This window comes from Struthio camelus, chromosome W (assembly GCF_040807025.1).
Source record: "Struthio camelus isolate bStrCam1 chromosome W, bStrCam1.hap1, whole genome shotgun sequence".
In the NCBI taxonomy this organism is placed as follows: Eukaryota; Metazoa; Chordata; class Aves; order Struthioniformes; family Struthionidae; genus Struthio; species Struthio camelus.
In genome coordinates this window covers 26,255,475-26,268,284 of record NC_090981.1, presented here as the reverse complement: position 1 = coordinate 26,268,284, position 12,810 = coordinate 26,255,475, and the positions used below count along the sequence as shown (strand labels likewise).

Sequence of the window (12,810 nt, the reverse complement as noted above, 5' to 3'; positions counted from 1 at the left end):
TTAGCACGGTCTATTATATCAAAAGGTTTCAATGTTTTCCTATAACGCAGATGTGCTCCTGCATTTTGCTGACATGTCCTTTGATCTCTGAGGAGCCTGAAGCACATCAACAGTGACTGCTGTGACTTCCTCTCCAAGCTGCTTGCTCACCTCAGGGCAACCTCTGGTGGTCCGGATTGGGATACGTGAACCATTTCCAAGGGGCCTGTGGAGGCCATTACTGGCATTCAGCTGCTTCTTGTGGTCGGGCATTGGCCAAAGCCAGAAAGTAAGCTCCTGAACACAGGTAGGGACCTCCAACTGGGTTTGTATGTCTAGGACCACGAAGACTAGGGTCCAGGTGTCAGGTGGGAATGTGGTTAAAAAGCGTGGTCCAAACTTTGAATTTCCTTTCTACTGGAGAGGTAGATATTTCAAACGCTTTTTATTTTCATTTCCTCAGAGAAGTAATTCTGAAATAAAAGCTTTTTAGCAAAAAAAATTCAAAAAAATGTGAGTTCCAACCCCTCAGCCAGTTGGACCCAGGAAAAGCAGTGTTTGCCCAGCCGGATGCAGCCGAGCAGTTTGCCCAACAGTGTTTGCCAAGCACTGACTCAACTCCTTCCTTCCTCCCAGACTTCCCTCTAGTAGTCACCCTCTCCCTCCGCCTGTCCTTTCCACACACCTTATGCCATAATTTAAAAAGCTGGCATATCCTATATCCCCAAAGTATAGTTCTACTAAATGTCCTGGGTACCCCTGGCATTTCTGTAGCAGTGGTATAGATTTTACCCAGGAAAATATTGCTTGGATGTACCCAAAATGTATATGGTTTGCCTTTCAGCCGTGTGTATCAAAATACAACAGTAAAATATTGGCTCAGTGAATGCAAGCCAGACTGATGAATTATAATGCCAGTAACGTAGTAACATCGATCAGAAATGTGTACCAAAGTTAGTGACTTCTTGTTGGCTTTCGACTCTTTCTCTTGGTGAGGGCTGGCAGCGCTCCCTCCCACACAGATATCATCTTGACCCACAGGGAAATGGCAGTTTCTCAATCCCATCTTCCCTCTGTTAAGGCATGACCATAAATTTGAGGTCAATCTTCAAGAAAGAACAGGGCTGCCAGGCTGCGGGCGTTAGGGAATAACGTAGATTTTCTGTAAGTCCGTACAAAAAAAAAAAAAAAGGGAAGAGAAAAAAACAAAGAAAAAGAAAGCCTGCGTCTTGTCCGGAGTTATTTCTCTTAATGGAAATCACGTGCAAATCCCTCAAATTTGGCCAACTGCACAGATCAAAAGCTGCTGTCAGAAGACAGGCCTCGGCACTATTTTGCCTACAGCACATAAAAGTAAAAAGTTTTGGATTGCTAGAACTATAAAAATGGATAGATTGTTCCAAATTATTCTTTTTTTTTTCTGTCTCTCTGGTGCATCTACTGGTAATTGAATGCTCTGAAGAACTTTGGAGAAGTTAAAATAGAAAACAGACCTCAAATCATATTTATCAGGATTTGTCATTCCTGAGGTTACTGTTGGTGGAAATTAAGCTAGAGGAGAACAAAGTTGTTGACAGGTATTGTTTATTCACAAGATTTTTCACACGTGAAAAAGCAATTAAAAAGAAGGTAAGTAATTTCTTTTTTCTTAATAGGCTTTCATCTGAATTTACTTAGAAGCATTTTTTGAATGGTAAATTGTCCTTTATAGGTATATAAATGTTTGGTTTGTTCACTTTTCATTTGCTAGTCTGATTATGTTGCCAGTGTTTGCTGGCAGTTTTGTTCTATTCCTGACTCTGGAGACATACATAAGAAAAATAAAAGCATGTGCATATCGACACAGCGATGTGGAAGAGAATTTTAGCCTAACGGTGCTCACACGAAAGCCAAAGCAAGTCATCGTCTTTATTTAACTATTCAGAGGGTTGTTATGGCCTGTTTAGAAAGGACACATGAACAGTGGAAAGCTAAATAATAATATTTTGTTGGTCTGGAATTTCTTCCTTAGACGAGTCTCAGAGATAATTCATAGGCTTCTTGTCAGCTATGTTGCCAGTTTTCATGAGTATCGCAAAACTCACCTTAAGTGATTCTCTTTATTTTAGGATGCACTTTTATTTATGCAGCTGTAGAAAGAGAAATACACAGGTATTTATAAATATCATGTGCGGGCTTTAGAAAGTTTTATGAAGCCCATTAATGACTTCACACAGAAGGCCCTAATAGAAAGGCGGCACGTGGGTTTGCCTCACGTAAGAACATCCCTACGGTTTCTGGATAATGAGAACCTTTAAGAAATTGGGGCTTTGTTGACTTGTTTGGCCACACTGGAAGGGTGATGCATGGGAGCACCCTGGTAAGCCCCACGCTGCGCCGCTACGCACGGCACACATCGACTGTGGCTCAGCGCTGTGACCAGATGCGCTCGGTAGGACAGCACCTCTCCAGGCCAAGGGCTAGGTGAGCACAGCCAGCGCTCGGGGGGTCTGCTCTGCTGCTTCATGCCAGTTAGTGCAACGGATTTTATAGCAGGGCTTTTAAAGCAGCGGTTTAGGATTGGATTTAAAAAACCCACCGCTCACGCCATGCTTTAAATCAGCGATTCTGAGCTCTCGACGGCGGGGCTTGAAAAGCCCCGGGCTGGGCGGCAGGCGGCACCGGCGCGGCTGCGGGAGGAAGGGGAGGAAGAGAGAGAAAGAAAGAGAGAGGGGAAAACTAAAAAAACACGCTCGGGCTGGCAGGCAAGCAGGCAGGCAGTGTTGGCTAATCAGTCTTGGCCCGTCCCCAGCTCAACTGGCCCCCCCAAAAAAAAAGAAAAAAGAAAAAGCCTTTCCTCCCGCAGAGGCGGCTGTCTGCCTGGGTTTCCCTCATGACTCACGCGTGAGAATCATTCCCCGAAAATGTACACGAACTTTCTCTGAAACCGAGATAAGGCCATGTTTAAAACATCCGCGGCGATGCCCTCGGGGAAGGGGGGCGGAGGAAGGGGCTCGGCCCCTGGCTCCCGCCTCGGCCCCGGTGGCCGCCGCCGCCCCGGGGCTCCGGGAGCCGTTCCCGCGGCGCCTCGACCAAACACTGCCGTGGGCCGACGGCACCCGGTGGGCTCCGGAGGGTTGGACACGGGGGCCGCTGCGGGGCCGTCGGAGGGCTCCGGCGGCTCCCGACGGCGCCCCCCCCCCCCGGACCAGGGGGACGGCGGGGCGCTGCCCACGGCGCGGCCGTGCCCCGGGCTGCCCGCCCCGTCGGGGCCGCGGCCCCGCTGGCCAACCTCCCCCGGGCAGCCCCCTCCTTCTCCCCCCACCCCGGCACTGGGGCAGCCCCCCAGCAGCAGGGCAGCCGGCTCTCCTGCGTGCTCGGCTGCCCTCGCTCGCCAGTGCAAGTGTCCCTCGGCTGCGCTGCCGCCGTCGGAGCAAACTAGTGGGGGGGGGGGGCTTCCCAGGGAAGGTGGTATGGAAAGGAAAGCGCTCGCCTTCGAGGAGAAAAAAATAAAAAGCTGTGGGCAATGCAGGGAAATGATCACTCCCCACCCACCCTCCACCCTCTCCCACCGTCCCCTGTTAAAGCGTTGCACTAAAAACGCCCGTGCGACCGCAGCACGGAGGGCATGCCCTCCTGCCCCGTCTGCAGGTGCCCAGAAGCGTTTCGTATCTCGCCTCAGCGAGAAAATGGCATATCACTCCAATAAACTACTCTGGAAGTGAACGCTATGCCGTTATTGGGAGGGTTATTCCCACTTGTTCCGTGCAAGGTTAGTGGGTTGTGGGTTGTTTTTTTTTTTGGTTTGTTTGTTTGTGGGTTTTTTTTTGAATGCCGCGGTCAATTATTATTTATTATCCCAAGTTTCTTTTTGAATCACTATTGACACAACTTCAAGTCTGAATAATTATTATTTACAGTTCTGGAAAAGAGGTGCATGAGGCGTCCAACTGAGCCCCAGTTATGGAATTGGAAACCACCATTTCCGTAGGCGTACAGGTACATATATGAAGCCAGCCACGATCCGAAGCCGAGCAGGAGCAAAACAACGTGTAAAGACACCATGGATAATCACAAGGGTAACCAGTTTTCCTAGTGCTCGCGAAGCACCGACATCCCTCTCTCCAGATCTGTCCTGCGTGCCTTGTCGGGTCACGTAGCGGTGCAGGAGAATTAACCTCTGGCTTTTTCTTACGCAGTCTTTTGTGGCTTGGTCATCTTTCTTCAGATCGCCGACTTGTCGCGACAGTCCACCTACAATTTCAGCATCTGTAACCACGACGAGATACGCGAGGATCTCCTAAACGTTTTGGATCCACACATGACCTTAAACGAGGTTGGTGGTTTCTCTGGTGGCATCAGCGGGAATCTGTCGGGACAGCACTGCCTCCACGATTTTAAACTTGACTGCTGGCAGCCACTTTCTGAAAATCTCGATTAGCAAGCCGGGAGCTGGCTAGTTTAGTAAACTGGTGCATGTGACCAGGACGGGGAAATTATCTCCTACTGTCCTCCGGCGACCTTCCTAAAATGTGAGCTGAAGCCGCAAGTTGCAGGGACGGAGCGCAGGGGCCGGCGGAGGCTCCCGTCCGAGCGCTGCTGCCTTCACTGCCCCCGCAAACCGGTAGCACCGGGAGTCGCCGCCGCCGCCGAAGACGAGTTCCCAGCGGCCAAGGTGATAAGTGGTTTAGAAACGACGCGGGCTGGGCGCACGCACACCCACTCTTTAGTACAGGCTGCAGCTTCGGGAGGCGCGCACGGAGCCGCTGTGCCGCCTCCTGCTCGGCTCCCCGGCAGACGCCGCGCAAACGCCGCGGGCCCCGCAGCTGGCGCGCCCGCGCAGCGCCGAGCACCGCCGGCGCGGCCGCCGCCGGGTGACGGGCGGCCCCTCTCGTTGTCTCCCCCCCCCACCAGGAGCTACAGCTCGATTTTCACTCGTGCGACGAGGCGCCCCCGCCGCCAGCGGGCCCGCAGCACTCCGAGGTTCGCCCGGGTGACCCGCACCCCCGCGGCGGCTAGGTGGCCTTCCCTTCCGCGGCGGGAAAAGAGCGAAAAGATACCGGGATACCGGCGGGGGGGGAGGGGGGGCGAGAAGGGGAAAGGGAGGAAATGGGGAAAAAAGGGCGGAATTGGGAAAAAGGGGGAAACGGAAAAAAGGGGGGAGGAACGTGGGAAAAAGGACGGAAAATGGGGGAGGAACGTGGGAAAAAAGGGGGAAACGGAAAAAAGGGGAGGGACGTGGGAAAAGGGGGGGAACGGAAAAAAAGGGGAGGAACGTGGGGAAAAGGGGGAAATGGCGGGAAAGGGGGAGGGACGTGGGAAAAGGGGGGAAACGGAAAAAAAGGGGGAGGAACGTGGGGAAAAGGGGGAAATGGCGGGAAAGGGGAGGAAAGGGGGAAGCGGGAAACGGCAAGAAGGGGAAATGGGGAAAGGAGGGGAAACGAAAAAAGGGAGAAAGAGGGGAGGGAAGGATGATTTTTTTTTTTTTTGGCTTAACGGAGCGCGGGGAGGGGCGGCAGGGGAGGGGGCCGGCGGGCGGTGGCGGCTGAGCGGCGCGTCCCCGCAGGGCTGGTGGCGGGCGCAGCGGGCGGGCCGGCTCCTGGAGTGCGTCCTGCAGGGGACGCGCGGCTGCGACGGGACGCGGCACGGCGCGCTGTGGCACGGCACCCTGCGCGTCCTGCGGCGCAACTGCCGCGGCTACCGCCCGCCACAGGTAGGTCGGGGAGAGGAGGGACGGGGGGAAGGGATGCTGAAGAGGCCCGGCCGGGCGCTGCGCAGCCCCGCGGCGGCCCCGCCCCGGGCGGCGGTGCCGGTGCGCGGGGCGCTAAGCGGTGTGCGCCCTCAGCGCTGGCAGGACGGCCAGGTGCCCCCGAGCGCAGGGCTGTGCGACGACAGCAAAGTCCAGGAGCTCATGGCCATGTGGAGAAGCTACATGAACCTGGGATAGCGATTCGTCCCACCGGACTTGGCGGAGTATTTATTGCCCACGATGCAGCCGTTGTGACAAAGCGCCCCCGGCGGAGCTGTCTTAATTTATTACAGGGGAAAAAAAAAAGTTGTTTTTTTTTTTTTCTCAAGTACGCACTGTTTGCACACGTGCTTCAAATGCCTTAAAGCCGCAATGTATGGGTGTATCGATTAAAAGCCGTTTCCTGAACCAGTTCGCAGCCCTGACTGTGGGTGCGTGAGCCGGAGGACAGGGGTGCGCCTCGGAGCGGGCTGGAAAGGGCCGGAGGGAGAGGCGGCAGCATAACACGAGGAAAACGCGCGCGGAGAGGGGAGAAGCGGCAGAGTGAAAAGGCGGCAATAAAGGAGATTTGCGGACCGGGTGGCACACGCCGGCAGCGAGAAGCGTTTCCAGGCGTTTTATCGGCCTCAGGGCGCGTTCAGTGCGTGCCCGGGGGTTTGGTCGTGGCTCGGCGGGCTGCGGTTTATGCCTGAAACCAGGCGGGCAGCCTCGGCGGAGCGCGTTGGGGGGGGGGGGGGAGGAGGAGGCCGCTGCTGCCGCCGCCGGGTGCGCGCCCGGTCCCAGGAGCGCGGGAGCCGGCGCCACCCGCCGTTCCCGCTGGCCGGCCGGTGTACGCTTGCTCCTATTCAAAACGTCGGGCCGCGGGGCCCGCCGCACGCCCCTTCCCTCCCAGCGCCGAGGAGACCGGCGGATCGGCTTGGTTTCCTTCGCCCTCCCGCTTCCGCCGCGAGGCCGCGGCGATGGGCGGCGGGCGCCGCTGGGAGGCACCGCCCCCGCCCCTGCGCGGCGCGGCGCGGCGGAACTGCGTGCGCGCGCGCGGGCCGGGGGGTGGGGTGGGGGGAAGGCTTTGCGCGGCGCACGCCGCTCGGCGCCGGAAGCGGCCCGGGGCGCCTCGCGGCGAGCATGGCGGCTGAGGGCGGCGGCGGGCTGTTCGCCGGCTTCCGCGCGCTCGGCCGTTACTCGGGCCCCGTGGCGCACGTGCTGCGCTACCACGGCCGCCACCGCCAGTTCTACGTAGCCGCGGCGGCCGGACGCAGCGTCCACACCTACAACGTGAGTCAGGGCCGCGTGCCGTGTCCCCCCCTCCCCCTCCCGGGGCCTTGCCTCACGCCAGCCCCCTCCCGCCGGGCCGGGCCGGGCCGGGGCCTCGCCGCTTTGGGGGGGGGGTCGGGCCCGCCGAGGCCGCCGCCTGCCAGAGGCGCCTCGGTAACAGCCCGCGGCCGGTCACCGGCTTTGTGAAGGGCTGCGGTTTGGGAGGTGGAGCTCGACCAACGTGCCCTCCCGTTAGACTGCGTTAGAGGTTTTCGCGTAAACAGCCCATGAGCGTGGTGCAGTTCGGCAGGGTGAAGGCCTGTGACGCTGACTCACTTTTGATCCTTACGCTAAAAGCACCTCCGATTTGTCGAGGCGGAATAACAAGAACGAGCAGAGTCACGCGGTTATATTGAACCGCCAGGCGTGGACGATGCAGATCTTCGTATGTCTTGATGGTAGTTTTTCAGGGTTAAGTGCTTCTCCATAGAATTTGAACTGATTTAGTAATGATCATCTCTGGGCAAGGATGAGATGTGATTTGGTGAAGCGCAAATTCTATGTGAACCGATTTAAGATAATAACATAACGTGATTGTCGTGTGAGTAACGTAGGAGCAGAGACAACGTGAAAACAAATTTACCCAAAGTCTGCACAACGTCTGTAAATGTGTGCTTAGTGCCACATGCCTCAAGGTAAAGTTATCGAGAAGCACAGCTCACGGGTGCTGAATGCTTGTCTTTCTGCAGATTGTCCCTTTCCTTTTGACCTGTTATCCGCCAGCTTTCTTGTAGATACTGTTGCCAACTAAGATAAATATTTTTTGTTCCTGGTGAGGGATGCAAATTCCTTTTGTCATCTGGGCTCGTTCCTAGAATTTGAATGGTTATTTATAGCAAATTCAGTGCAACAAACAACTGAAAATGCCTTTTAAAATTTTTGTTGCAGGTAAAGAAACTTGGTATTGTTGCTGTGAGTAAGTATGGGCAGATTGTTCATCTTTTTTTTTAACACCTAATATCTGCAGCTAATTCTGAATTAAAAAATGGAAAATGAATTCTTTATATAAATATTTACACTGAACTATGTTAAAAGGAGTTTTGGAATGAAATACCACGTATTCAATTTGGAAATAAGATTGCCCTTACGACCATAACTTAGTTCTCTTAGGGATATACCTTGTGCGCTTCCCACTTTTTCATTCTGTTCTTAAAAAAGGTTTTAAGGAATGGGCAGTGAAGAAAGCTGCTATTTCCAGATCCCTTGTTTGTTATTACTTTTATTGGAAGTCTGTATAATAAGAGGGAAGTGAATACTGGAACAGATCAGGTGGGGATTGGACTAAAAGACTTTGAAAATTGGCGGGACTGCTGGGTACAAAGGGTAGGACTCAGTGGCTTGATATCCAGTTGGCAGCAACTGGATATAGGTGCTATGGCACCTTATATGTCAGTAATAGAGCCCATGTTGTTCAGTACCTTCATCCACAACCTAGATGATGAGATAGTATCGTCTGCAAATTTTTGCTAGGAATGCATTCTATGTTAGGAGGAGTAGCTGACACGTGGAATGGCACGTGGATTCTGGGCCAACAGAACCTCCCAAAGTTTAGCAAGGGCAAGTGCAGAATTTTGCACCTGGGACAGAACAAGCTGGGAACTGAGCTGCAGTCCTGCTGGAAAGGAGCTGGGGTTGCAGCAGTGCCAGGTTGAATGTGAGCCAACAGTGCAGTCATCGTGAATAAGGCAAGCCACGTACTGAGCTACGTTAGGAGGAGCCTGGCCAGCAGACCAGGGAAAGCTGTTATTCCCCTCTACTAAGCACCGATGAGGCTGCACCTGGGCTGCTGTGTCCAGTTTGTGCACCCCTGCCCATTCAGGAAGGATGTTGAGAAAATGGAGAGAATCAGGGACCTACAGCACATGGCCTGAGAGGAGACTGAAATAAGTTGATTTGTTTAATCTTGTGAAGAGAAAACTAAGGGGTGACAACTACTTGAAGAGCAGTTACAAGGATGGCAGAGCTGAATTTGCGATAATAGTGGCAGACAGAATAAGAAGGGACAACAGCCACAGATTGCAGCTTGAGGGGTCAGAATGGAAGTTAGAAAAAATATCTTCACTAAGAGGGAACGGCAGTGCAATGTAGCGATTGTGAGATCTGCTTTGTTGGAGGTTTTCGACACTTACCTGGGTGTAGCTACAGCTAACCTCATTTAGTACTGGGGATGATCAGCTTTTTGGGAGGGACTGGGTGGGATGCTCAACTATTGACTTCCAAAGGCCCCTTCCAGCCAATGCTGATAGGATTCTGTGAGATGAATGCTGCCTTGAAAATTAGGATTTTACTTCTGTGTGTCACAAAGTTTTTACGCAGATCTCATAAAAAGTATATTTTTGGTTAACTGAGCACCCGGAAACTTGAGAATAATCACTGTTCCGCAACTGGGACTGAATTTAGAAGTGTAGTAGTGAATACTTAGAGCTGTAAACAATTAATGGAAGTTCCGTTTTTAACATATAAAATCATAAAAGTGTTGCATATTCTGTGAAGTCTTAAGCCTTTGGAAGAGTTGAGACACAATTTATTTTTTCAATCATGATTTTGTATTTATGTGCTTCTCTATGTGATGTTATCAGTTTAGTGATGTTATGTGATTGATGCTCTGAACTATTTAATCTGGGCTTGTCTATAACTGTCTTGGCCTAATCAGACTTGCATGCCGCTTATGTGGAGGACCACATATCTGTGCTCTGATTTTAGGCATAAGTCCCTTTAGAAGTGTTGTCAGAAGATATCTAACATGTATAAACAAATGAAACCTCCCATAAGGTTCAGCTTTTCTTATTTTGTTTAGCTCTTCCCCTTGAAGTTGTGCTGCAGTACAGCGAAGAGTATAAAGAGTATAGGATTCTTTTCATCAGATAATTCACAGTATAGAGCAATATTGGGGGGCATACTGTATGATCGTGTAATAAGTTTGCTGTTCTTCCATGGTGACTGAGTTAAGGTTGCACAGATGATTCTTGGTCTTGTGTTTTTCAGACAGTCTTTTAAGTGGGGTGACTTTTATTCTTATACTTTTCTAGATGTAGGAGTATTCTCTCAGGTTTTTATCACATGGAACCCTATCAGCCTCCTCTCAGTGTGATTTGGAGCTTGGATCTGTAACATACTCTTTTACCACTTGAGCTAGTTCAGTAGCTGATTGCAGTAGTAGATTTACGTTCTGAATCAGTCACTAGGTGGGAAATGATGTATATTCTTAAAGCAGTAAGTTCCCTATCGGCTATGCTGTCCTCAGTAGGAGTGTGGCAGTAGCTTCCAGGCTTGCAGAATGGCGTAACCTAATAGGCGTTGCTCATTCTGTGTTTATCATCTGTGTTTCCAGTCCAGTGGGCCGTGGGGCTGTGAGAGTCCTTAGAAGTGTTATTTTGGGATAACTTCTTTATAAACCTTCAGAAATTTAATATTTGCCTTTACTTGCAGTGTTAATTAAGTGTTTTATTATTAAGTCTTTTTCAAAAGAACCACATTGTGACTTTTTTCAATGTGGTGTTGCTTGTGTTCTTCTAAATTGTATGCCTTTAAGACCATGTTCCACAGAATAGCTTTCTTGGTAGGTTACCATGCTAAACAAATACATTGTAGGACTTTCCCTTTTGTTATGAACCTGAAACATGTTGAACTTCCCTCTCTTTTCATTAACAGGTAATGCTTTGTTAGAAGATATTACTTGTTTGGCAGCAGACCGAATGTTGGTATTTGCTTCATATGACAATGTTCTCCATGCTTTTGCCAGGAACAAAGAGGTTTTTATCATTTTACTTGTTACTTGGTAGTATGAAACAGTTGGGTAGGGTTTGTTTTCCAGGCACTTAATTCATTTTCTACACACTTACATTTCCATGGGTGTTTTATACGTTCGGTTTTAGGGAAACAAAACTGTGGTGTTCTGCAGAAGGAGCAATAAAAAGCTTACAGTAGGAGAATGTAAGAACCAATTCTGTAATGGCTGACCTATAGTTTATGTATTAATTGAAGTAGCTTGCCAACACTTTTTAATACCAAATAAAATAATGTGTCTTTTTTCATAAAGATGTGTCATCTTTCCCTGTATTTATTTAAACTTATTTCTAAAGTGTGTGTTGGCAGTCCTCAAGCAGTAAGCTAACATAATGTGTTGCCTGAACGGATTATATTGAAAAAATGTCTATTTTGAAATTCTAGGTAGTTCATACCTATGAAGGTCACAAGGCGAAGATACACCTTCTGCTGCCTTTTGGTGATCACGTCATCTCCGTGGATACTGCTAATGTTCTTATTGTTTGGGATATACAGTCAGAAGGTGAAATACTTTGTTATTGTTACAAGTCTAATGTCTCTATAACGTGTTAGAAATTAGTTTATTTTAAAAAAGCCTTAAACGATAATGTTGCTTAAACAGTAATTTGAATTGCTAATGCTGCAATAATTTTTCATGCATGGATCCTGCACCACGTGTAGAGACACAGTAAAGATCCAGATAGGCGTATAGAAGTCTGCTCGTAGAGGAATTACGTTTTGATGTTCGATTTTTCTGGTAAGCAGTGTGGTACAGCAGCTTTGGCATCATCTCTGAAATCCTGTAATACTTTGATCGTTATCAGTCTGGGTAAGACTAAGTTCCTATGAATAGTCTTTTAGTTGTGTCAGCACCTTCTTATGCCATTGAAAAGTGTCTTACAGAATTCTGTTTTCAGACCTGACTTTTCTTTAGAAAGCATTCTCAAACTGTGATGTTGGCCCATGTCATTCCCCGCGTGCTAGCTCTTTAAGTGGCTGCAAACTGGCTTTAGTGATTTGAAGTTGCTGTTACAAGCAAAAGGTATGCTGATCAGATGAGGTGATTTGCTCAGGCAGGAACAGGAATCCTTCAGAAAGATATAAATCACTGCAGTTTTGCCAGCGTGGTTGTGCTTGGTAGGTTAATAGGGAAAAAATATATACCTTCAGGGCAGCAGATGTTATAATGTGAACAAGTTTAGCCTGTCCAGTTATATGTTAGCTAATCCTTTCATGCAAGAAACCCCATACATTCATGCAGAGTAAACATCAGGTCTGCCTATCACGTTTTCCAAGGGATGAGGAGCCTGCAGATTTGTAGCAGTAGCCATACTAACATTATTTCTTGCTTTTTTGCAGAGGAATATCTTCAAATGGAGTTTGATAAGGCCATTTTTGCAGTTTCTGCAATTCTGCATCCAAGCACCTATTTGAATAAAATTCTCCTTGGTAGTGAACAAGGGACCTTGCAGCTGTGGAATATAAGATCCAAGTAAGATTCTTAATAACTCGAGTATACTTCATGCTCCAAGTAGTTTCATATGCAACAGCTAGTATTTTTAAGTGTGGTAATTTTTGAGGGTGGAATCTTTTACTGAGTCCTTTGGCAGAAATTTTCAGTTGGTTTATCTCCAGGAACACAAGAATGCTGCTGCACCCTTAATGCTGATCTCTTTCAAGTTGGGTGTTGTTTTTTCTGTCCTTGTGAAAAGTCAGGTATTGTTCAGGAGGTGTGTTTTTTTTTTTTTTTTTTACTATGTTACCTTTTTTATTTCTTGGAATCACATAGCTTTCCCATAAAAATATTACTATTAGTAATATTAAATAGTAGATAGTATCTACTATTAAATTAATACTATTACTATTAAATTAATAGTAAAGTATTACTAAATGTATGTTCAGGCCTTCTGCCTCTCTTTTCCAAGCTTGATTGTTATAGTTGGTGCTGGTCCAATGAAGGGGTGGCAGGTAATGTGGAGGCAGTTAGCATCTGATCCTTAGACTTCAGTAAGAGATGCGTAGACGTG

General features: G+C 49.3%; 1 protein-coding gene across 3 annotated transcripts in view; it reads left to right on the top strand.

Annotated features, from left to right (window-relative positions):
- The first annotated feature begins 6,749 nt into the window (after positions 1-6,749).
- The window catches only part of LOC104150974 (WD repeat-containing protein 36), a 34,732-nt gene continuing 28,671 nt past the window's right edge, over positions 6,750-12,810 (top strand). Inside the window, exons 1-5 of one of the 3 annotated variants that reach the window (XM_068924319.1) lie at positions 6,750-6,979; positions 7,907-7,930; positions 10,670-10,770; positions 11,189-11,306; positions 12,143-12,275. In XM_068924319.1, the coding sequence (XP_068780420.1) occupies positions 10,714-10,770; positions 11,189-11,306; positions 12,143-12,275 (308 nt within the window). In that variant the 5' untranslated portion in view covers positions 6,750-6,979; positions 7,907-7,930; positions 10,670-10,713. Of the gene's footprint in view, positions 6,980-7,906; positions 7,935-10,669; positions 10,771-11,188; positions 11,307-12,142; positions 12,276-12,810 lie in introns of all 3 variants that reach the window. The other 2 variants (XM_068924317.1, XM_068924318.1) reach the window with 2 other exon arrangements.